Source organism: Budorcas taxicolor, chromosome 5, assembly GCF_023091745.1.
Source record: "Budorcas taxicolor isolate Tak-1 chromosome 5, Takin1.1, whole genome shotgun sequence".
NCBI lineage: Eukaryota > Metazoa > Chordata > Mammalia > Artiodactyla > Bovidae > Budorcas > Budorcas taxicolor.
The window spans coordinates 12,581,686-12,607,590 of record NC_068914.1 but is presented as its reverse complement, the minus strand read 5'-3'; the positions used below and the strand labels follow the sequence as shown (position 1 = coordinate 12,607,590).

The 25,905-nt window shown below is 47.9% G+C and overlaps 1 protein-coding gene across 3 annotated transcripts in view; it reads right to left on the bottom strand.

Annotated features, from left to right (window-relative positions):
- KCNMA1 (potassium calcium-activated channel subfamily M alpha 1) overlaps window positions 1-25,905 on the bottom strand; it is a 763,502-nt gene that overhangs the window by 521,015 nt on the left and 216,582 nt on the right. For all 3 annotated transcript variants that reach the window (XM_052640358.1, XM_052640359.1, XM_052640360.1), the window contains exon 2: window positions 13,828-13,989. In XM_052640358.1, coding sequence (XP_052496318.1) covers window positions 13,828-13,989 — 162 coding nt within the window. The remainder of the gene's footprint in view (window positions 1-13,827; window positions 13,990-25,905) is intronic.

Here is a 25,905-nt window from a genome sequence, read left to right as displayed (position 1 = left end):
CCTGTCCTAGTTCCCTCCACTACTCAAACACCTGAGAACATTTTCCACAATTAAATTTTTAGGGCAAATTTTCTGTTGTTGTCATTCTTCTGTAGTCGTTTTTTCTGGGAAAAGCCTCATTCTGAACCCAGACCCTAAAAACAGGGCTTTCAGTGTACCAATTTGGGGTGTTTGGGGCCCAGAGGCACGAGCCAGTCTGCCTCCTCCTAAACATAGCCTAGTAAACTAAACCTGGAAGCGTCAGCTCGTGTGTGGTCCTGAGTGTGATTTTCCAAACACGTGTTTCCTGGCAATGACAATGGCTGGCAACTTTGTCATCATCATCTCTATTTTTGAGTCTTCCTGTTCAACAAACTTCTTCACAGCTGAAATGGAGGCTCCAAGGAGAGCCTCAGTCCACCAGGTACTTTTCTGACAAATAGGGGCTGCTAAACTGTGAGCATTTCCCGAAGGCCCTGGGGGAAAGGTGCATGAAAAAGTGTCCCAGCGTGAGATGCATCTGGTGTGTGCTCAGTCATGTCCGACTCTCTGAGATCCCAAGGACTGTAGTCCAGCAGGCTCTCTGTCCATGGAATTTTCTAGGCAAGAAATACTAGAGTGGGTTGCCATTTCCTATTCCAGGGAATCTTCCCGACCCAGGGGTTGAACCCATATCTCTTGCATCTCCTGCATTAGCAGGCAGATTCTTTACCACTAGGCCACCTGGGAAGCCCTAGATGCTGCTGCTGCTGCTGCTGCTGCTGCTGCTAAGTCGCTTCAGTCGTGTCCGACTCTGTGAGACCCCACAGACGGCAGCCCACCAGGCTCCCCCGTCTTGCCTGGGATTCTCCAGGCAAGAACACTGGAGTGGGTTGCCATTTCCTTCTCCAATGCATGAAAGTGAAAAGTAAAAGTGAAGTCACTCATTCGTGTCTGACTCTTAGCGACCCCATGGACTGCAGCCCACCAGGCTCCCCCGTCCCTGGGATTCTCCAGGCAAGAGTACTGGAGCGGGGTGCCATTGCCTTCTCCGAGGCCCTAGATGGCGGGCTCCAAATACAAATGTTCTGTCTCCTACAGAGCCTCCAGGGGGCGCCAGCTTTTACTAACTGGGAGGGAGGGGAGGGAGGGAGAAAGGAAGAGTGGGAAGGAGAGAGACAGAGTGTGCCAGTTTAACATGAATCATATATTGTTAAACTCAGGCCCCTTGCATCCAGCCACAGAAAGACACGGGACATATGATCAGGATTAGAAGAGGTGAGTCTCCAGGCCTGTCCGAGGATGGATGGAAAGGTCACAGGCCCTGATTTATCACCAAACTACTTCAAGCATCTTGCCACCCAAAAGCACTGCAAGAAAATGCAACAAAACATTTTCACTTTCAACACCTGGGATGATTTCACTTTGCAGACTTTGCTAGAAGAACCCTTATGTGTCCAGTATCTTGAATAGCGTCTGACACCTCTCAGGTGCTGCAGGAATGCTTGAAGGAATGGGTGAATGACTCGGAGGAGAGTCCAGGCATATACAGTAGAACCTGTGTCCTTCTCCTCTGGTGACTTAACACACCTTCCTGCATCTTTCCAATGGATTTGGGGTTGCTGCCTGCCAATGGATGTTAAAGACACCTCCCTATGTCGGAAGGTACTGACATGCCTTCTGAAACCAGCCCTGTGTTCATCAGCCTCAGCCACATCCAGGGAGGATTGGATATGGGGACCACAGTGAGCACACTTGTCCCTCTTTCCTCAAGATTCATCTGTCAGCCTGCCAGGGTGTTTCCTGTGACACACGTGCCTACAGTGTACAGTTCCCAGGGAAAGCCCAGCCAGCCCTCCGGCCCCCAGCCAGCTCAGGATGGCTGTATGAAGTGAGAATTTCCTGGCTGTCTTGACAGTGAGGAGTCAGGCTGGCATGAGCCAGCTTCAGAAATGACAGGGCCCGAATTGTGTGCATGGACCAAACATCATTGGCTGGCTGGACCCAAACCTGGGCCCTGGAATACTCAGACCCTATTTAGATGGGCATGCCCAGCGGTGGCTCAGCACTCTTAGATGACGTCTGAGTTTGGCAGTGTCTGAGGGCTCCTCCATTCCTGTCACAGGAGAGGATTTACCCACCACTCCCTGCCCCTGTGTGTCTCCACACCATCATATTTCCTCTGTGTGATGGTGACCAGGCTCCATTAACACTAACAAAAATAATAACAGCAAATGTTTATTAGCCCTAACCACATAAAAGGCACTATTCTAAACATTTTACATATGTTGATGCATCAAATCCTCCTAACAACATGAAAAGGCAGATGTACACTGCTACATTTAAATGAATAACCAACAAGGACCTTACTGTATAGTACATGGAATTCTACTCAATGTTATGTGGCAGCCTGGATGGGAGGGAGGCTCAGGGGAGAACAGATCCTTGTATATGAATGGCTGAGTCCCTTCACTGTTCACCTGAAACTATCACAACATTGTTGGTTGGCTATGCCCTAATACAAAATAAAAAGTTAAAATAAACATTAAAAGGCAGAGACTATTATTACAAAGAAAGGCAATGCCAAAGAATGCTCAAACTACCGCACAATTGCACTCATCTCACACGCTGGTAAAGTAATGCTCAAAATTCTCCAAGCCAGGCTTCAGCAATACGTGAACCGTGAACTCCCTGATGTTCAAGCTGGTTTTAGAAAAGGCAGAGGAACCAGAGATCAAATTGCCAACATCCTCTGGATCATGGAAAAAGCAAGAGAGTTCCAGAAAAACATCTATTTCTGCTTTATTGACTATGCCAAAGCCTTTGACTGTGTGGATCACAATCAACTGTGGAAAATTCTGAAAGAGATGGGAATATCAGACCACCTACCCTGCCTCTTGAGAATTTGTATGCAGGTCAGGAAGCAACAGTTAGAACTGCACATGGAACAATACACTGGTTCCAAATAGGAAAAGGAGTACATCAAGGCTGTATATTGTCACCCTGCTTATTTAACTTCTATGCAGAGCACATCATGAGAAATGCTGGACTGGAAGAAACACAAGCTGGAATCAAGATTGCCAGGAGAAATATCAATAACCTCAGATATGCAGATGACACCACCCTTATGGCAGAAAGTGAAGAGGAGCTAAAAAGCCTCTTGATGAAAATGAAAGAGGTGAGCGAAAAAGTTGGCTTAAAGCTCAACATTCAGAAAATGAAGATCATGGTATCTGGTCCCATCACTTCATGGGAGAGAGATGGGGAAACAGTAGAAACAGTGTCAGACTTTATTTTTTGGGGCTCCAAAATCACTGTAGATGGTGACTGCAGCCATGAAATTAAAAGACGCTTACTCCTTGGAAGAAAAGTTATGACCAACCTAGATAGCATATTCAAAAGCAGGGACATTACTTTGCTGACTAAGGTCTGTCTAGTCAAGGCTATGGTTTTTCCTGTGGTCATGTATGGATGTGAGAGTTGGACTGTGAAGAAGGCTGAGCACCGAAGAATTGATGCTTTTGAACTGTGGTGTTGGAGAGACTCTTGAGGGTCCCTTGGACTGCAAGGGGATCCAACCAGTCCATTCTGAAGGAGATCCACCCTGGGATTTCTTTGGAAGGAATGATGCTAAAGCTGAAGCTCCAGTACTTTGGCCACCTCATGTGAAGAGTTGACTCATTGGAAAAGACTCTGATGCTGGGAGGGATTGAGGGCAGGAGGAGAAGGGGACGACAGAGGATGAGATGGCTGGATGGCATCACTGACTCGACAGACGTTGAGTCTGAGTGAACTCTGGGAGATGGTGATGGACAGGGAGGCCTGGTGTCCTGCGATACATGGGGTCACAAAGAGTCGGACATGACTGAGTGACTGAACTGAACTGAACTGAACTGAACGGATGAAGAAACTGAGGCACTAGAAGACGAAGCAACTGGTGCAGGGGGAAAGCCCTAGAGCTGAGATTCAACAGAATGACCACAGAGGCTGTGTTCCTAACTGCCCTACCATACCACACAGAGCAGCCCTCCACGTGCCAAGCACCATAGCATCCCTCCCCAAGGAGGCAGGTCCCAGGGAGATAGGAAAAGCAGGACCTGGTGATCTGGGGATGCTAAGTGCTCCACCTGTCCTTGCTGGTTCCAAATGAATGAGACACCAGGCCAGATGGGGAACAAAAGAGAGTAGAAGCCCCAAATCAGATGGTGCTGGATCAGCCCCAGGGCAGGCTGCTGTCTCCCAGCCCAGACAGAGAAGCTGAACCGGAGCCAGCAGACACAAGGGAGAGCCTGAGCGCCCTGCTGTATTCAGCAGGCACCCACTGCCTGGGCGCCATATTCGCTCCTGTGTGCTGGGGAACACCAGCGAAGGCATGTGCATTGGACGGATGGATGAGTGGATAGAAATGGATAAACAAACAGATGGATGAGACAGAAGAACAAAACAGGCACCTACTCCTGGCAAAAGCCCCAGTGGAAAGAGGCAGCAGCGTAAGTACTGGCCACCAGAGCCCAGAGGCTGCAGCAGCCAGGGATGAACAGCCGGGATGAACCACTGCTCCTGGGCCAGAAGGCTCTTCCTTCCCCCAGGACTCTCTGGGGATTAATTTCTGAAAGTCTCCTTTATTTTCATGGGGGAGGGTAGAGAAGCCAACACACCAGCTAGCAAATTTAATAGCTGCTCTTTGCAGAATGTGCTGGAGAGGCAGGCACACACAGCCTATGCCCCGCAGATTGGCAGCAGAGCTCAGTGGCTGGTATGGCTGAGGCACTTGGCCTGCAGGCCTGGACCAGGGGCACCCACGGTAGGGGCCAGACACTGGGCTGCCAGGCTGGGCCCGGGGTGCGCTGACTGCAGGGGGATGCAGGCAGGTGGGGCCCAGGAGACAGAAAGTGACCCTATTGCACAGTTCTCAGAAATATTCCACTGACCACGGGAAGCGGAAATTCCTGTGCCAAGTCAGCTGTGGGATTTGGGGGCCTGCCTAGCTCTGTATCCCTCTGTCTCCTGCATCATCTGGTTGGGCTTGTGGAAGTAAATGTAGAGGGTCTCTATAAGAAGGGACTGGATGGTACATCTCATCCATTGCCTTGAACCGTGGAAACAAGTCCTGGTGGCCACTCCGAGTCCTGTTGGCCACAGAGCAGAAGGGGAACTTGATGGTCTGGTTTGGGAGTCACCAAATGCATTCTGTCCCGGACCCAACAGTAACTCCTCCAGGGTGGTGATTCTCGGACTCTGCGGATACTGTTCAATTCTGCTGTGGCAGTGCATTGCAAAAACACCCATAGACAACATGTAAATGAGAACACGGCTGTATCCCAATAAAACTTTATGAACACTGAAATATGATTTCACATCATTTTCATACATCACAGAATAATCTGTTTATTTTTTTTAAAGCCACGTAAAAATGTAAAAACCATCTTGAGCTTGTGAGCTGTATGAAACAGGCAGTGAGCCAGATTTGGCCCATAGGCGATAGCTGGGGTAGGTACAATTTTCCCAAAGTGTGTTCTCTGTGATGCCCACAGATGCTTCATGGGGTAAGGGTTCCATGGTGAAATAGGAGCAGGAAATGCTGAGCCAAAGTCTTTCTTACTGGAGGACTTACACGGTGATACCCACTGGACAATCTTGAAAACGGGACAAGAAGTCTGTTCAACTTCCAGGGAAGTATTTTTATTCTGGAGCATCTCCTACATCTAATTTTCTGTGGACCCCAATTAAAGTAATGAGGATGAAATCTGGCCAACCATCAGCAGCAGTGCCACCAATGGAAATCCAGCCTTTCTTTGAACATCTCCAGTGACAGACAGCTCACTACTAACCATGGGTTCCTACTGAATTCAGTGACTTCTCTGACTTGTTTTCCCACCCAGTGATGCTGGGTCCCAAGTAACAAATCTAGTGCAGTCTAGCGCACCTTTCACCACAGATAAACCTTTCTGTTTAATAATATAAATAAAGCTTTCCTCATTTGATTTACTGATTCAAACACCAAATATAAACTCCATTTATCCACAGGATAAAATAAAGAGTTGTTATTAAGTCATGGGGTATGGGAGTGTGGATTACCACTCAGTTCCTTTAAAAAGAAGACTCACTTAGGGGAGTTAAACTCAAATTAAATCTCAATTTACTCCCAACTGCATGAAAAGCAGGATACACCATTTCACTATGGGGGCATTTCTTATTTAAAAAAAAAAAAAGCCTATGCAAGCCAAGATCTGTCTGCTACATAGGGCGTCATCTGTAAGGGATATAGAAATTTTATGTACATTTGTCTAAAATGTAAAAAAGGGGGATAGGAAGGAGGTGAGGAAGAGAGTGAGACAGAAATGTGAGGTATGTGACTCTGCCACCAAGCACCACTGAATATACAAAGTAGAAGATGCTGATGAGAAATGTCACCAGCACCATGAGGCACTTAAAGGGAGAAATGAAGTCAACGGTGTCACCCATGTGATTAAGCTCTGCCCATGTGCTCTCCATTTTGCTCTACTGTTCCGGTTTCAGGTACAGACAGCATAGCAGTGAATGCACCTATTTAACTCTATTAAGCCAATAGGATTATTTCTCCTAGAAAAGCTTGTTACATATTTTCTATGGGGCCCTAGGAGATAAGGATAGAATGGCCTAGGCTATGTATACTATGCTAATGTAAAATGACACATGCATATATTTAGGAAGATAAAAGGAAAGACTGGCATTTTTCTTTCTCCTTATTTCAACAAATCACTCCCCAGACAGTAAAGCAAGTAGAATATATTTTCAATTCATGGATTAGATGTGTCTGTTTCCTGGAGCAATATTTAAATATAGCAGCATGGGAATATGAGGTCAATAAGCAAAAGAAAAAGAGTAATTCTAAAGGCTCTATCTTTGTTCAAGGAGCTGATAGATATATTGGCAAAACCAGGCTTTCAAGTGAGCACAAAACACTGAATCTATAAAGGGGCTGAGCAGCTATACAACCCAGCCAGTGTAGACTGTGCTTACGCCTTGAGGTGAGGCCATGCTTGGCCACAGTACATCGTTTTTCTAGCAAAATAGTCACTCTGAGATTGCTGTGGAAATTAATATGAATATTCAGAAACAAGGTGCTAATGGAGATGGTGGTGTTAGTGTGTGTGTACCTGTATCTATCTCTATAACTCTGTATGTCTATAATTTTTCCCATTATAAATGCATTCACTGGTACTGTCACTCTTTTTAAAAAATATATATATATATTTATTCTAATTGGAGGTTAATTACTTTACAATATTGTATTGGTTTTGCCATACATCAACATGAATCCGCCACTGGTATACACGTGTTCCCCATCCTGAACCCCCCTCCCTCCTCCCCCCCGTACCATCCCTCTGGGTCATCTCAGTGCACCAGCCCCAAGCATCCAGTATCATGCATCGAACCTGTATTATATTGTCTTAGGGAATTCCTACCTAAAATTTTTCTTTCAATTTCTGCCTCTCAATTTCTTTGTTTATGAAATACGAAGTTGAACTAGACCAAGAATCAGTAAACTATGGCCCATGAAACAAATCTGGTCCCCCACCTGTTTTTATAAATAAAGTTTTATTGGAACAGAGTCACACCCATGTACTGCCTGTGCTGATTTCAAACTACGGTGGCAGAGTGGAGTTGTGACAAAATGCAGCTCTACAGCTTGCAAAGCCTAAAATATTTATTAGCTAGCCCATTACAGAAAAACTTAACCCTGACTTAGACTATTTCTAATACTAATTTTGGCTTATAAATCTATAAAGTACAACCAAACAATATAAACAAAAGCCTACTCTGTGTGCTTCTTATCCTTTTTATTTATATACAGGCATACCTCACTTTATTGCACTTTACTGATACTGCGTTTTTTACAGATTGAAGACTTGTGGCAACCCTACCTTGAGCAAGTCTATAGGTGCCATTTTTCCAACGTCATTTGCCCGCTTCAGATCTTTGTGTCACATTTTGGTAACTCTCGCAATATGTCAAAATTTTCATCATTTTTTAGGGTGATCTGTGATCTTTTGATGATAGTAAATGACTCACTGAAGGCTCAGATGATTGTTTGCATTTTTTAGTAATAAAGGATTTTTAATTACGTCTCTTTAATTAAGATTTAATTAAGATTTTTTTTTAAGCCTCCTGCATTTCAGATGGATTCTTTACCAGCTGAGCCACAGTGGAAACCCAAGAATACTGGAGTAGGTAGCCTATCCCTTCTCCAGCAGATCTTCCCAACCCAGGAATTGAACCGGGATCTCCTGTATTGCAGGCAGATTCTTTACCAATTAAGCTAACAGGGAAGCCCAACATACGTATAATACATTGTTTTAAAAAACATAATGCTATTGCCCAGTTAACAGACTCCAGTATAATGTAAACATATTTTACATGTACTGGAAATCCCAGAAATTCATGGTTTCTAGCTCTAAAATGACTGGCTCTATTGTGATATTCACTTTATTGCAGTGGTCTGGAATTGAGCTTGCAGTATCTCTGAGGTCTGCCTGTACTGGCTTATTCTTAGAAAAATTTCATTTAGTTCCCCAAACTCTACAGAGCACATAACCACACACATGTAAAGTTCAAATAGTAGGCAAAGGGGAAATGAGAGAAGAGATTCAGAGATGAAATTGGGAGGATGCAAATACAGAATGTTAACCCTGAGACGCTGTGTATATTCAATGGCCCATGAACTTGCCTCCCAGCAATAACTACAGAAGAGGGGCCAGTGTCCCTTTCCCAATTTCGAGTGTTCACTGGAGGTTAACCAGAAGGACCACAGCAATCTTAGCACAAAGAACTATTTACCTGTGCTTAAGCAGATAATATGAGATGTAGTGAGAAGAGTCCCCAGAAACACCCAAACAGCTGGGCGGCATCTCACTGGCATTCACTGTGACATTGAAATGTCCCTCAGCGTGGACCAGCTCCAGGTCCCAAAGTGGAACTGATCATCAGTTCTCCCAATATATTCCGAACTTTTGAATTAAGCATGCACCAACATTCTAATCAGAAGATAGCAAGTATTTTTGCTTTAAGAAAAAGATAAGAAAGTAGTCATCCTTAAGAGTCTGGGGGTGGACTCTGATACAGAAACCCTCAGCCATCACTCTAAGAGGAAGCCCTATGCAGCCTGGATGTGAGGGAACTTTGGGGAGAATGGATACCTGTGGATGTATGGAGGAGTCCCATTGCTGTCCTCCTGAAACTAGCACAACATTGTTAATTGGCTCTATTTCGATACAAAATGAAAAGTTAAAAAAAATTTTTTAAAAGAGGAGGCCCTATGAGGCCTCACTGTTTCTGTAAAGCTAAGGCTGAGACACAAGACAAAGATGGGCTATTCTGAGACCTGGTCATCCAGTTGTTAATAGAATTAACAGTTAATTAAAGCACTGGTAAACGGTGACCCTCATTTCTCATTGTTTACACTGAGCGCTACAACCTTTATCTAGTTTAGCAGCGTGAATAATGCACACGCTGAATCCCTGGTGCTCACTGCCCGCTGTCCGGTGCCTGGAATAATGCCTGGTGCAGGTGAGAAGTAAATACTTCCTGAATGAACAGTGTGCTTGTCTGAGAGATCCGGACAACCGGTGAATTCACAGATACGCCAAGGCTGTCTTGGACAATCCTTCCCCGGCTGGGCCTTCCCTGCCTTGCCTGGTTTTGAGACTCACCTGTGACAATGAGACAGGTAAGGGCCCAGATGTGGAGGCCAAGCTCCTGAACTGTGCATCAAGGAAAACAAATTAAAAATTGAAAAGGAAAACTGCACAGCCGGTGTCTAGTCTCACTCGAGTCCCATTGTTGCAAGGATAAACATTCAGACAGTTCAAGACAAACACAGCTTTGGGTTCTGAAAAGGGAGCGCTGCTTCCCCTTGCATGCTGAGACTGCAGTATGAAATCTCTTCCCTGCTCAGAGCAAGGACCTGCCTTCCCTAAAGGAGAGGCCTGCTCTGAAGGTGCCACTTGTACTCAGAGCTTCCTGCTCTTCAGGCAGTGGGACTGATCCACCCTGAGCGCACCTGAGCAGCCCAGGCCACCTTTTCTCCCAAGAGACCTTCGGAAAACAGCTGGCCTCATGGGCAGTCCCAGCCAAGAAGGCCTGAGCATGCCAGGCTAGTCCACGCAAATGTTAAGAGCATCAGAACAAGCAGCCTCAGGACCTAATTGGGCTCAGGGACAGTCATGTCACAGCCAAAGCAACAGATGACAGTAGCTTCGAAAGAAGGCATCATCTTCAGATGGGAAGTGATGACACAGGAAGAGCACTGGATGGGGAGTCTGGAGGCCTGCAAGTACCAGCCTGGCTCTGTCACTTCACTGCCCTTCCTAGGCCTTGATTTTCTCAACTGTAAAATGGACATAAATTCACTGACAAGACTGGCTCTGTGGCTTCCTCATCATGCATCCCTATAACAAAATGGGAGCTATGGAACAAATTCAACACTGTCCTTGCCCTTCAATCTGATCACAACACCTAGGGCTTAGCACAGTGCCTGGCTCCCGAGAGGCTCTCAGTAACATCATTGTCAGCAGTAGTATCTGATTTTAAAAAGTCTTAAAAAAATAACAACAACAACAACACATGATTACATTGACATGAAATGTCCAGTATATGCAAATCCATAGAGATAGAAAGTATATTAGTAGTTGTTAGGGGCTAGGGATGAGGAAATGGAGAGTGACTGCTAAAATAGGGTAAAGGGTTTCCTTTAGGGGTGATGACAATTAGATAGCAGTGAAAATAATCCTCAGTAAAAATGGGAAAACCCCTCAATAATAAACCAATTAGAAATGGGGAAAATATTTGAATAGAAACTTCACTCGAGATATACTGATAACAAATAAAGATATGGAAAGATGTTGATATTTAAACATGGGTAGCCAAGATCTTCAGGGGATCTTCCCCACCAAGGGATCAAACCTGGGTCTCCTACGCTGCAGGTAGATTCTTTACCACCTGAGCCACCAGGAAAGCCCCAAACATAGGGAAGTACAAATTAAAACCACACTTAGATATCACTACACACTGCTTAGAATGCTATAGTTTTAAAAATGAACTGATACTACCAAGTACCAGCAGGGATGAAAAACAACCAGAACATTCATACAGTCCTGGTAGGTACAGCTAATCTGATAGTTTCTGGCGAACTTAAACTTAACCAGAAAGCAGAACAATCCAATTCCCAGATATTTACCAAACTGAAATCAAAAATCATATTCCCATGAAAATCTGAAGTAGAAGTAGAAACAACCCAAGCTGTTAGATGGAAATACAAGCGGTGATGCATCCGTAAAATGGATGATTCCAGTCCAAAGTCCTTAGCTCAGCATCTGAAGACCTGACAAGCTGTCTCCAACCCACGTTCCTAGTCTCACTGCCCCTCAGGCACCTCTGTATTGCCAGCTCCATCCTCACTGCCTAGCACACCATGGCCCTGATCTTTTCCTGCTGCCCCCTCACTGTGGAATCACTTCCTCTCCTTTAACTTTTCAGGATCCTAACCCACATTGCCAAGCTCCACTCAAATGCTTTCTGTTTTATTAGGCATCCATCTCAGCTCCTGGCCCACTAAGTAGTCCCTGTTTTCAAGCTCAGCTATGTTTTTATTTTTTATATTGTCTCTATCATCAAATGTGCTCAGTTCACCTTGAAATAGACGTTTCACCTCAAAGGCTTTCCCTCCAATGAAGCCCTGTGAATTCTTCCTTGACTCCCTGCTTCCCCACACTCAGCCTCTCCACCACATACACACTCACATAACATTTGTATTCAAAGCATTTCTCCTCCAGACATCCCTTCAATACCTTCCAACCATGGTGCGATGGAATTGGGATTATTCATTATTTTTCACAGAGATGATAAAGCACCTGGCCTAAAGTTGGTGCTCAGTATCTCTTAGCTGATGAAGATAGATAGAATGGTCCTAAGGGACCACACTGAAGCGGCAGGCATCATACTGTGCAACCAAGCTGTCTGCAATTCCCTCACCCTCTCATTGTACTATACACGTACAATGCACCTCTTCCATTTCAACCCAGGTGAATGCACAGACCCAGATTCCAACCTCCTTAAATTTCCCACACAGAATCTACTCACACACAAGTGTGAGAAAATAACAGAGACTTTACTGAAGACTCTAGAGGGGAGATGAGGGTGATGGTCAGACAACACAACCCACAACAAGCCACCTTCAATTCCTCACGAGACACTCAGGGCTTCCGAGCCTAAGTCCCGCCAACCCAGACCAGCCACCTCCATCTTCCTCCACACAGCAACTGGTCTCACCAGTTTCTCTCTCTTCCTTTCCATAACCCCAGCTTTAAATGTTCCCACTTTCTATTTTGCCACTACTTACCAATAACATAATCTATGACTCCATAACCAGAGTCTTCAGAAGGCACAGCTCCTGGTGGTCCCTCAGTTAACAGAGCCCTGTCCTCCTTGAAGGCTGTTTGGCCACCAGTTTGGTGATTTGAACATGACATTTAGTGACTTACTCCTTTCCTCAAGCTGTGAGTGAGATATTTATCAAAAAATATAATGTAGAGTTCTCCCCAAGGATTCTGATGGGTGAAATTTCACCATCTCCCAACATCTGGGGTCACCTTCTCACTGAGATTTTGCCATGAAACATCAAGAGTGATGGCATCTATCTTTCAGCCTCCTTGCGTGATCTCTGATACTCCCTAGCCACTAGGACATCCCCATTCATTCTATGTCTAAGCCAAATGACTCTTGACTGAACCCCAGCATCAGGACAAGGAAGGACAGCCCATACAAAACAGCTTCCAGAATCACAGGGAGTTATTTAGAATGTCACATCCTTCTCAAGGAAACTCTTGACTCATCAGACCCAAGACAGCTGGCAGTCAGGGCTACCCAGGGAAAAAGCCCAACCATGACATGAGGCTGGTCTGACCAGGTGACCAGCTCATGTCTGTTTACCCACAACTTTCCCAGTCTTTGCACCAAAAGAACCATGGTGCAAAGGTTCCCCAGGCAAACAGGGATTACTGGTCACTGCAGGCTTGTTCCACCCACAATTCTCGTCAAGAACCAGGAGCTCATGAAGCCAGTTAATGAAGCCTAGCTCCACACAAGCAGATCAGAGAGAATGCAGTAAGTGCACAGAGAAGGGGAAGGACGAGCCTAGGCTGCAGGTGGGGCTGAGAACAGCCACCGCAGAAATAAGGTCACACCAGGAATGGTCCAAGCATGGGACCAGCGGTCACAGGTGGGCTGCTGCTGAGTTTCATCACCAGCAGGACCGAGGGTTTCTACCACGGGCATGATTCTGATCACAGAGGGCGGGATTTCTGAAAATTATGGCGGCCAGAGGACAATAGTAACATCTTCAGAAGGCCACCAAACACAGACATGTATACCTGAGAATGCGCAAGCAAACACATACACTCAGAACTCACCAGATCCCATATTTCTAGAGCCTCTGCAGAATTCTGAGCACACATGTCTCTGATCCTTTCTTCTCACCAAGATAGTCAAGCTGTATGCGTGTGTCTCTGTGTGTACTGTGTGTGTGAGAATGCACACCTACTCTGCCAGCAGAGGAAATGCTCTACATCCTTCCCAACAGGCCCTCTCTGCCCCAGACGCTGGCTCACTCTGCAAATACCCGCCCCCCACCCCACCCCACAGACCACTGGCTCAGATGTGCACAAAGACGCCAGTCTCTCCATGATCCCATGTAAGCACTCACTCTTCACCCCTGCCTCACAACAGCCAATGGTTTAGAGAAGACAGAGTGAAACACCACATCCCCATAAAAGCAGAGATCGTGGACCAGACAGCAAGCCCCCTCATGTGAGGAGGGGGCCAGGGACTCACCAGGACTCTGCCGGTCAGCGTCTGGGCAGATATCATCACCCCCGCCCAGTCTTTCACGGAGGTCATCCAGCCGACCTCGGCTGCCACTGTCTCCTCTTTTTCATCCACTGGCTTGAGAGTGCCATCCGCCTGGCTTGAGCCATTGTTAATCTTCTGGGCCTCCTGGCAACAGAGAGAACAAGGATTGAGACGTGGGCACCAAGAGGATTTAAAAAACATATTCTACCCAAAAGAATTAAAGCCAGACAGACCCCTGCTGAGGTGGAGCTGGTTTGAAGGTACAGAGGTCAGGAAGAAGGGATGGATTATGGCTTTGATTGTTTTTTTAAATCTTTTTAAAAAAGAATCTTGCCTTTGTTTCCTCTTAAACTATTTTTGTGAAAGAAAGAAGAATGAAATTATTCTCTTCCCATTTTAAAGAAAAAAAAAATCAAAAAGCTCAGGAGAGAAACCATCCTGTCTAGGATGAGAGTGGGTAGAAAAAAAGTGAAGTCGGCATTCTGTAATCTCCACCTGCCCAGCCTTCATACCCTTCTTACAACTACACCCTATTTTCCGGAGGAAATCTCCATCTTCTCATTCAGTCTGCATGGTTCAAAAGGGCCTAAAGGTACACACTGTCTCCAGGAATGGAGACTGGTCAATCAGACCAGTCTATCCCTTTGGCAATAGCAGTTGGGCCAAGGATGGTTATGTGAACTATGCCGACCCAATACAACTCAAGCCTGCGATTTTGCTGAAAATAGTAAAAAAGGTTACCCTTCTCTGAGAATGAAGCTAACACAGAGGGAACTAGGAGAAGTGATAGAATACTAATGTCATCATTGGAACACCTGGATCCAGTTGTACCTGAAATCCACCACAGACTTTTTTAGACAGGAGACAGTAAATTCCCCTTCTTGGCTAAAAATGTGCTGGAGGAAACAAGACTGACCTCATCAGATAACTGAGCCTCTCATGAGCCCCTAAACTGCATGCTTTTGTACGTGCTCTGTCCTCTGCCTAGAATACTCTTCTCCCACCAAGGATCATGGCTTACCCCCTCACCTCCCTCAAGTCTTTGCTTCATATATTACCTGTTCAATCATTCTTCTCTGGCTACCCTTTCAAAATTCCAACTATCTTCTAATGATGCTGCCTTTCTGTTTTATTTTTCTACAATGCACCTAAAACTTGTAACACACTCCGTAGATCTCTTACTTATTTCTTTTATCGTCTGCATCCTCCAACTGCTGAATCCTGAGTGCCCAACAGAGAGCCTGGTATAAAGCTGGCTTAATAAACATGAATGAAGAGTAAAAGGGGTTATGAATGTCATCCCCTCCCTGACTATGGAGCCTGGGCTTAAGGGCTGCCAAATAAAATACAGGAAACCCAGCAAAATCTGAATTTCAAATAAACAACAAATAATTTTTCAGTTTAAGTATGTAAAGATATTAACTCTGAATATTCACTGGAAGGACTGATACTAAAGTTCCAATAGCTTGTCCACCTGATGCAAAGAGCTGACTCACTGGAAAAGACCCCGATGCTGGGAAAGATTGTGGGTAAGAGGAGAAGCGGGCAACAGAGGATGAGATAGTTGGATGGCAACACTGACTCAATGGACATGAGTTTGAGCAAACTCAGGGAGATAGTAAAGGACAGGAAAGCCCTTTCCTGCTGTAGTTCATGGGGTCACAAATAGTCAGACATGATTAAGGGGCTGAGCAACAACAAAATATTGCATGGGACATACTATACCTAAAACACATTCATTTAAAATTAAATTTAAATTTAACTGGGCCCCCTACTCAAATAACCATTGAGATTATTTTTGCAGACACGCTGCTGCTGCTGCTAAGTTGCATCAGTCGTGTCTGACTCTGTGCAACCCCATAGACGGCAGCCCACCAGGCTCCCCTGTCCCTGGGACTCTCCAGACAAGAACGCTGGAGTGGGTTGCCATTTCCTTCTCCAATGCATGAAAGTGAAAAGTGAAAGTGAAGTCGCTCAGTCGTGTCCAACTCTTCGCGACCCCATGGACTGTCGCCCACCAGGCTCCTCCGTCCATGGGATTTTCCAGGCTAGAGTACTGGAGTGGGGTGCCATTGCCTTCTCCTTTGCAGACATAGATGTTTCAAAAAGATGTCAGCAAAATTATGGTCATCATTTAAAATGCTAGAATCCATTAACAAAACAAACTGACCCTGGGGATCACTGTAAATTGGAGTGAGGAGGAAAACCCGAAGGCAGAGGTAGAAATCTTCTGTGAGGGGGTGGAACAGAGGGAGGAAAGGAGAGCTGGGAGGCACTGAATGAGTCATCCTCCTGGGGACTTGCAGGCAGGCAGGAAGCTGCTCCTGACGCTTGGTTCTCCCCTGCCAGCCACCCCTGACTCAGGGTGTTGGGAAGCCAGACTGAGCATCAGGTACACCAGGCATTCATGCTTAATTTCCAAGTGTACTGGGCTTCCCAGCACTGGAACAATCCAAAAGGAGCCCTGGGGTGGGGGCACAGGGTGGGTATATGTGGGGGCTGCTTGATGATGTCTTTGGAGCCAGCTACCCAAGCCACCTGAGGCCAAGCCCAATGGCCTGTTAGGGCCCTGAGCCTTGGCCATGAGGAGGCTGCACAGGTGGGTGCCCAGGAAGGGACAGAGACGCTGATCCAGGGGCAACCGCTAGTGACTGAAGGTGTGGATTCAGCCACTCTGCCTCACGGGACCTTCTCTGGAAGACTGCCCGCCCTATAGGTGTTGCTGGGATTAAACAGTGCCCAATGGCACACGATAGCACATGTTTTATTAACTAGTCTCACCCCTTCCTGTGCCTCCTGGAACCACAGACACTCTAGCAGTGCTTCTTAAACTTCAAGAGCATCACCTGGAGAGCTTGTGGAGACATAGTGCTGAGGGACTTGCCTGGCGGTCCAGTGGCTGAGTCCACACTCCCAACACAGAGGGCCTGGGTTCAATCCCTGGTCAGGGAACTAGTAGACCCCACATGCTCCAGCTAAAGATCCCTCATGCCACCGTGAAGATGGAAGATCCCTGTGCCCCAGCTCAGACCCGGTACAGCTACAGTGCTGGGCCTCACTCCCAAACCCCCGTTTCTAACAAGTTCCCAGAACATGCTGATGCAGCTGCTCTGGGAACCGCAGGGTGAGAACCACTGCTTCTAATCACTCTGGCCTGACTTGATCATCCCTGCCCTGATGTGAACTGAGATGTGCATCTTAACCCCCAGCTTGATCCCAGCTTCTCCCTCTGCCCACACAGGGGAAAGATCAGGGCAAGGCCCTCAGATCAGAGGCTTGTGTTTCCTTTTGAGCAGTGCCTCCTGGAGACATCCCTGAACTAGTCCAGGGCCATGATCTGGAGGACTAGCTAGCTCTCTGCTCCTCGGTCCTGGGGTACAGACTCCCCAGCCACTGACTGACTCTGGAGGAGGCAATCGGCATGCAAGAGGCTGGGAGGCAGGGAGTCCTCCCCAGACACACTGGTTTCATTGCATCAATAATTCAGAGTACAAGAGGTATATGGCAGATAATGCTCTCGTGCCAGCCCGCTTACCTATTGTTTTACAAGGCATTCATTATTTTAATTACTTTATGATAGGAAAGGAAAAACACAGACTAATGGGAGATAATAGTCTCATTACTATTTGCTTACACTACATGTTGTGAGCATAATTACGTGTGGGAGACAGGACTTGAGGGGGCGATGGCTGGGGGAGCAGGGAGACGGGAACACCACAAAGCCTGATGCTAGGCCGCCAGGTTAGTGTCCTTGGCCTGAAGGGAAAGTCCTTCTGCACCTCTGACCTCACTCTGGCCAAAGCTTCAAAAGCAGGTATAATCCCTGCTTCCAGAGAAAGGGGGCAGAGGCCCAGAGAAGTTAAGAGGCCTTGTTGGGTACGTATAGGGGTGGGAGTTGGTGGGAGAGGAAGGGTACGGAGCAGAGTCCAATATAATAGTGATTAACCATCATTCATCAAGCCAGAGCTGGGTGCCAGAAACTAAAAATTGTGTCTTTTCTGCATTATCTTCCTTAGACCTAGCAGGTGAAATTATGCCCGTTTTACACACAGGCCAACTGAAAGCAGGTATTTATCAGGGGAAGGCTCACAGAGCCTGAGAACTCCAGCAAACTCATCTGGACTTAGGTCTGCTCTGCCATGTACAAGCTGGCTACCTCGGGCATGTTGGCCCACAAGCCTCAGCCTTCCTCCATGTAAAATGGGGACTGGCAGGCAGACCCCAGGAAGGCGGTGCAAAGCTTATGTGAGATAAGCAGCACACAGCACTTAGCACAGGGCTAGGGGTGTGGCAGTTACAGCTGGCGTGGCTGAGCACCCACTGACGGGACAGGCTGGCTCCAAGGGTATTCAGTGCACTTAAACCTAAGCTATCAACTGGAGGCCCTGGGAGGGACACCAGACCATAGTGAAAATAATTACAGAAGATAAACAAGTATAGGTTCTAACAGCTATGAGGCGTTAACTAGGAAATGAGCCCCCAGGAGATAAGGCACCCAACTTGTGGAGGTTCCAGCAGGAGCTGTGTGGCACTCCCCCAGGAGCCGGGATACGGATTCCTACACAGGCAGCCCTGGACCCAGACCCTCTATTCTCCATTAGATCAACTGCCCTTGTGATGAGGAAACTGAGGGCGAGAGAGAGGCGGGCCCCTGGGTCCCAGGACACTGCTCTCTCCTGTGCTCCACGACAGGGAATGGGGCTTTGTTCTGAACGGTAGAGTGGGTGTCCTTCCACCTGCCACTGCAGAGAGGACCCAGTCCCTCTGTCAGGAGGACTCAAGTTGGGCCAGACAGGCTCCCCCTGGTGTCAGGAGTGAGCTGGCCCTGATCCCTGCTCACCCTCTAAGAAATCATGGTGAGGTGGGGTGGAGTATGATAGGGGTGGTGAGTGTGTGTGTAAGAGAGAGAGCTCCGCCAGCTACAGGCTCCAACTACCCTAGCCTCAGAAAGATCATGAGATTTTCTAAAATGAAGAAAAGGGTGCCTTGGAGGGAAGAGGGGGACAAGGAGGAAGGAGAAGCAAAACAAAAACAAAAACAAAAACCAGGTGGTTCCTGGGAGTATCCTGGAAGGTGGAGGTCAGGCCGCAGCTATACCCTCCCACCGACCCAAGGAAAGGGCTCCATTTTGCACTTTCTCCTACCAGAGTCTTGTGTAACAGAAGCCACAGCTTCTGGGGGCAACACAAGACAGTTCTAATCTCAGTGCCTGGACTAGAGGACAGGGCAGGCTGCCTCCAGGAGGCTGGAGGGACCCTGGGGAACAGAGTAGCTGGCAGCCCCCTGCCATCACACGCCCACACAGGCAGCTCTCAGCTCTCATGGCCTGGGCCTGGGCACGCGGCCTCACCCCTCCTATGCCCCTTGCGGCCAACAGCCCGACTGGACCACAGTCACCCGCACAATATTCACTGTCCCAAGCACGTATCTGTTAGATGATCGGGCATTTCCTGCGAACCATCAGGTCAGAGACCAAAGCCTGACAAGGGACCTCGGCCGTGCCTTTGGATGCCAACCCCATCATGGAATGGATAAGGACACACAGAGCCTGAGGTTGGGGGTGGTCCACAGGCCCAGTTGCCCAGTGCCACCCTGCCCCACCCCATATCCACCGAGCTAAGACACAACCCCCCAGCGAGCTCTATTTCCCTTCCCTCTTGTTGCTCCTGACAGGATGATTCTGCCACATCTAGCCCAGGGAACCCAGCACTCCCAAGCAGATCCTTGCCCTGCCAGCCTGCAGTCTGGAGTCCTCGTGTTCCTAGGACTGCAGAAATCTCCACCTGGTCTGATGTGGGGGCCCCACAGAGCAACACTTCTCATCTTCGAGGGGCTCAGCTCTCCCCAGCAGTGGGAGTTGCCCAAGCCTAGCAAGGGAGAGCAGGCCTGTGCTAATCCAGGACCTCACTGCTTCTGGTCCTCTGGTCCAGGCTGTCTCTTTCTCTCTCATCCTTCTTACATTGGACCCGGTATACTGGGAGTCTTGAGTCTTCTGTGTGGTAAGAAGAGCTTATCAAAAGATCCTTAAGTCCAGCTTTTCTGGATGGCCTTGGACAAGCCATTTCATTTCTCAAAACCCCTTCTGTAAACATAGACGTGTCCTGCCATATAATATGGTCAGGCAGCATCCAGCACTTTCTGAAAGTACCATTTTTTTTTAATGAAGGGCGGGCAAAGATGGCATCGAGGCTCAACTCTCAGATACCCACCTGTCACAGGCAGGGCCTGGTTATCTCCCTGGGCACAAACAGGATGTTGGCACTGACAGGTCCTGCCAGGTGGCCTGCTGTGCTGGCCACACCCTCCCTGGGAGCATCAGCCACACCTGCTCCTGCTCCGCTGGACTCATTCACCTCTAGGTGCCAGGTGCCAAGGCCACCCTGGGCACCACACCTGCTGGCTGACTGCCTCGGGGAAGGAGGAAGTTTCCAGAGTCACCTTGCTCATCCCCACTGAGGCCACCTACCCCCTGCAAAGCTCCAAGTCTGTCTTGGGTTTAGTTAACATTTCAGTTGGATCTAGGAAGTTGTTTAAGCAGTGATTATCAGGGAGAAAAGCTATGCTTCAAAATGTAAGTCCTCATCCCACTCAGAGGACAAGTCAGAGACGTCACACAGTCCAACCCACCCGATCTGGCCCGCTTCTGCCATCATCGTACAAGCCTCCCACTCACCCCCCTTGCTCTCTCAGCTTCACTGGCCTCTTTGTGCCGTCAGAATGTTCTAGGCCCACTACCAGCTGGGGCTGATGGCACTGGCTAACTCCCAACGCCCACCCCAGATAGCCACGGCTGCTCCCTCACCTTATTATTCATTCAAATCTTCAACCCATCATTGAGAACTCTCTTGCCACCCCCTTGAACGTGACATCCCACCCCTCCACCAGTCCCCGACTCTATCACCCCCATCTATGTTCCATGGATCCCCGAGTATTTCCTCCACGATCTGGTAACTGGCATACTGTAATCATCACTGGTTATAAGCTCCCTGAGGGAAGCATTTCTGCCGCTTTTGTTAATGGCTGTGTCCTCAACAATGAAACATTATAAGCTCAGAGTAAGTAAGCACTTGATGCATCTTAGTGAAAGGTAGGAAGGAAGGGTGAAGGGAGAGGGGAGGAAGGAGGGAGGGAGGCCAGAAGGAGATAAAGGAGGGAGAGAGGGAGAGCTGTAGCAGCTGGGAAGTCAATCATCAGCAAGCACAATATCTAGAACAAATATTACTAATAAGTAAGGATGATAATACTCAGAAACAATACCACCGTTTCTGAACATCATCACCGTGACTCTATGAGGCAGGTTTCAATGCACTCATTTGCAGACAAGGGCTTAATCAGCTGGCCCAGGGAGACACAGTCAGAATTTAAACCCAGCTGTCTGACACCAAAGAGAGACAAGCACCTGAGCTTACTTCCTCTTGGGGATAATGTGCGTGGAAGGATTACGGACTGTTGCGAAGGGCCCAGGAGAGGTTTGTTACCATCAGAACACTCAATTTGGCCCATGTCTGGGTACTGTGTGTACCACAGAGACCCTTCTTCAAGGCTCCTGTGCCTTAAGAGGGTGGTTAAATCAAAGACAGAGGAACACGGTTCCTTTTTTGGCCAAGAACCAGCTTGGAACCCTAAATCACCCTTCACGGAGCAGAGGGTCAGATGGGAAATGAACATGGCTGAGTTGACAGGCTGTGAGCCCTGCTGCTAAGCAAGAGGCTCTCTATGCAGATGCTGCCAGAGGAGGAGACACCTTCTCTTGTGCAGTCTGCATCCCTAATAGGGCATCCTGGCCTGATGCTGCCAGGCCTGGAGAGCCTCTGGGGCGGGGCACTGTCCAAGACCAGAGCACTTCCCATTCCTGGGAGACTCATGTCTGGACCTCTCTCTGCCCAGGGCTGGTGCTATGGAGTACTTCTTGGGTGCTCAACATCCAGAAGGCTGTAGGGGAAGGGAGGACCCAGAAACCTCCCTCTGCCCTCCCCTCATGTCTCATAGTCCCACTTCATCCTCGCATTATCCTGGTCGACATCAGAAAGCCATTTCTCCTGAGCCTGCATTGATGGATCCTGCTTCAGTCTGCCTGGAACCCCCGCCCTCACTCTTCCCCAGCAGCAGTCCTCTGCTCCATGCCCTCTCTCACCCAGAAAAACTGAGCTAGCAGCCTGGCAGGCAGCTGCCCTCAGCTGAGCACAAAGTAGGAAACCAGAAGTTCTTGTCTCCTGTCAGAGGGTTGGTAGCAAGGCTCAGACAGTAAAGAATCCGCCTGCAGTGCGGGAGACCTGGGTTGGGAAGATGCCCTGGAGGAAGGCATGGCAACCCACTCCAATATTCTTGTCTGGAGAATCCCCATGGACAGAGGAGCCTGGAGGGCTACAGTCCATAGGGTCACAAAGAATCGGACACGACTGAGCAACTCAGCACAGCACAGCAAGGCCAAGGGCTCTGGGATATGAGTTAGGAAGCCTGTATTCTAGCCCTGGCTTTGCCAGGCACAGGATGTGTGGCCTTGACCAGTCACCCAACCTCTCTAAGCAAAGTAAACAGAGTCCCCATCTGGGAACCGATGGGGAGTGGTAGGTTAGATCCATAGTTTTCTGTCCCTTAAAGGCCAGCATTGTGTGTTTTATCAGGTGCCTTAGGGGGGTAGCAAGTGGCAGCAGAGAAGGCAAGGCCTCCAGGCCCTGAGAAAATCAAATCACCGTGACATTGAGCATTTTCACCTATTAAGGTTCTGGGCTAGATTGCACCTGAGTGAAGGGGTTTTCTGCAGGAAAAAAAGTTTGAAATCTACTGAGTAAAAACCCATAGGCCCATTTTAGCTTTTATAAGATGCTCTGTTTCATGGTCAATGTGCTGACATCCTGTGCTGCAGCCTGGACCAAGACCCAGAAATGCCTGAACACCACACCTATAAACCCACAGGGCTCCAGGACACCCTCACAGACTATCATCTCGTCCCTCTGCCACAGGTCTCCACCAGGCCTAAAGGCTGGGGAATCTGCCCTCCAGCCACTCCCACTTCTTCCAAACAGCTCAAGAGGAAATTGTCTCCCACCCCCTCCTGCTGGCCCCTACAGCCTCCTTCACATCCTAGAAGGGTGGCCCAGCCGCAGGATTCTCCCAGGTACCAATAATCCTGCGTATTAGGGATTAGGCCGATTACCTCGAGCAGCTCAAGCAAATAAAGCATAATCCCACCAGCTGGGATTTTCATAGGGTTTTGCAAAGAGAGAGGAGGAAGGAGGTGGGCACCTGAAACTGGGCAGGTGGGGGTGGAGATGAGGCAGGATTGATTTCTGCCCTGGGGAAGTTCTAATCATCCAACCTGCCCCTGGTAGGAGGGAGCTCCCCTGCACCGTGTAGCCCCATCAGCCCCCCAGGACCCAGATGTATATGGGGCACCACATTTGTGCCAGATGGTAAAGAATCTTCCTGCAATGCAGGAGACCCAGGTTTGACCCCTGGATCGGGAAGATCCCCTGGAGAAGGGAATGGCAACCCACTCCAGTATTCTTACCTGAGAAATCCCATGAGGAGCCTGGCTACAGTTCATGGGGTCGCAGACAGTCAGACATGACTCAGAGACTAACACTTCCACCTTCAACCTATCCAGCAGCTATTTCGTCTGTTAACTACAGGTTACATGTCCAGGGAAGGAGCAGCACGTCCACAGAAACAGGCTGCAGGAGCTTAAAAAGAAGCTCGGACAAGACCAGTTGCTCTGGGATGTCAGAAAACCATTGCATTGCCTGGGTCTCTCTGCTGGTTGTGAGATAACTTATCATCACGGGCATTTTTAGCTCTGGCTTCCCAGGTACCTTGTCCAGAGTCACACTCCTAGGAGCCCACCTGCATAGTGTGTGAAGACATAGGTCGTCACGGAAGGGAAAGGGCAACAGCAGGAAAGGGCCGGGTGCTCTTTAACAAGTCGCTTACCATTCTTGTGCCTCAGGTTTCCTTGCTTCCAATTCAAAGGGGCCATGGAAACACTCCCCGGGGTTCTGTCTAGCTCTGAAACCTTGGCCTGACCTTGGCCTCTGGACCGTGAGTCCTGCGCTTCCCCGTGTCCCAGCAGTGTGAGACGCTGGGGAAGCACTGGGGTCCTTACTGGCTCTTCTCATGTTCAGCACTGTGCACCTGTCGGCCTGGGGACTGAGAGGGTCAACTGGCTGTCAGGAAATCCTTGACTTCTTGTCTCTACCAGCCATGTTCTCTCCTCGGCAGTCTTACACCATCTTATTTAATCCTCACAACAATCTTGCAAGATAGGAATGTTACGAGCCTCACAGAGGATGGGTAATTTTCAAGATCACTCATCTTTTAAGTGGCGGAGGTGAAATTTTAATCCAGTCTATTCTAAGGCCAAAGGCCATGTTTTTTTCCTCTTCCTTGCTGCCTCTGGATAGGCAAAATGTACCAAGAGGAGATGGAATCTCCTTATAAAATGCTGCTTATTACTAGCATTGAAACAACTGCCTTATACCCTATGGCTTTTAAATAACAGAATTGTATAGTACAGACATCTGGTTATAATCAGTCATGTATGGATAGGATGTTGGAAAAATGGTCTATGGGACAGGGTGCCAATTAGGGAATAGAGTGACCCATTAGACACTATATCCCATGGTGAGATGTGCCACACTTGTTGCTTAAAATTAATAAGTCAACCCTGAACTTTCAAGACTGATGCTTCCATCTCAGCCTATACACCATGTTTGCAAAATAACGATCTTCTTGTCAATCAATCAGTTTAACAAAATGGGGACAGAGAAGAGACAGTCCAGAGTTCACTCTCTGGACCTCAGAGACTTGGAATTGGATTAGCAGAGACCTCAGCTCTGACCTCTCAGCCAGAGGGGCCAGGCTGGGCCCACAACAGCCTGCTCACATGCAAAGACACGGCAGCTGAGCTACCATGCCAGTCTGAGGGCAGCCTGCCCTGTCCTGGGAAAAGGACTTAAGAATCACAGGCACAAGAAAACCACCACAGGGGCTCAACTCAGAAGACAAAGATCACACTTGTTTTCCAGTTGAGGAATCACTTGTAACCACAGAAGGCAGGTCTGAGGCAGGACCAGATATTCAGAAAGATTGATAATAGATACACAATTTTCTGAATGCCTTGTATTTGCTTGGTGAATCCTGTTAACAAGATTGTAAGTTAGGCACAATAGCAACTGAGGCACTAAGGCTGTCTGCAGGTCTATGGCTAGTCCAGTCTTATAAATCCCACTTAGGCCTATATGCTCAATACAAATCCCTTTTCCCTGTAGGAAGAATCTAGCACTGTTTGGGAAGGCAATCCAGAGAGACTTCTTGTTTCTGGGAGAGCACTCAAACCCCTTCAAAAGATTTGTTTCTTTTCTTAATGGAATGCATCTCAGAGTCATAGATCTGTAGATGTCAGAGCCGCAAGGGACCTGAGAACATGTATAAGGCGGGTTCCTTCCCTTTAGAAAGAAGCCTGGGGTCATAGAAGGGTAGAAGCTTCTTCAAGGAAACACAGCTTGTTCACTTAAAAGACTGAGTAGACTCTCCCCCCCGATGGCGAAGACACAGCACAAAAGGGTGGAGGTACAGGGGGTCCTTGTCCCCAGAGTCCACTTCCTGACGTCCCCTCGTACCAGCTAAACAACGCAGTACAAGTCCCTCCACTCTATCCAGCATCAGTGTCCTTTACCCAACAACAGGTGCACAAACACCGTCCTCAGAGAATATCTATGAGGATCAACTGTGATGATGAATGCAAAGTAGGTGGGGATAACACAGGAAACAGTGTTATCAACTAAGTGCCAGAGTATGCACTTGTGTGACCTTGGACAATGACCTGCCCAAGGTTCCACAGCTAATAGAGGGCCCATCAGGATGGGAATCCAGATTTTTCTAGACAGTAAACCCCATCTCTGCCCTCTTCACCAAAGTAAAGGCCAGCTTTGTTTCTAGTCAAAACAGACTGGATAAGGATAACTAAGACCCAGAGGAAATCCAAAACCTTCATTTTCACAAAAGAAGGCAGAAATCTCCATATCATAGCCCGGTTAAATTTTATGACTCACGTGAGTAGGA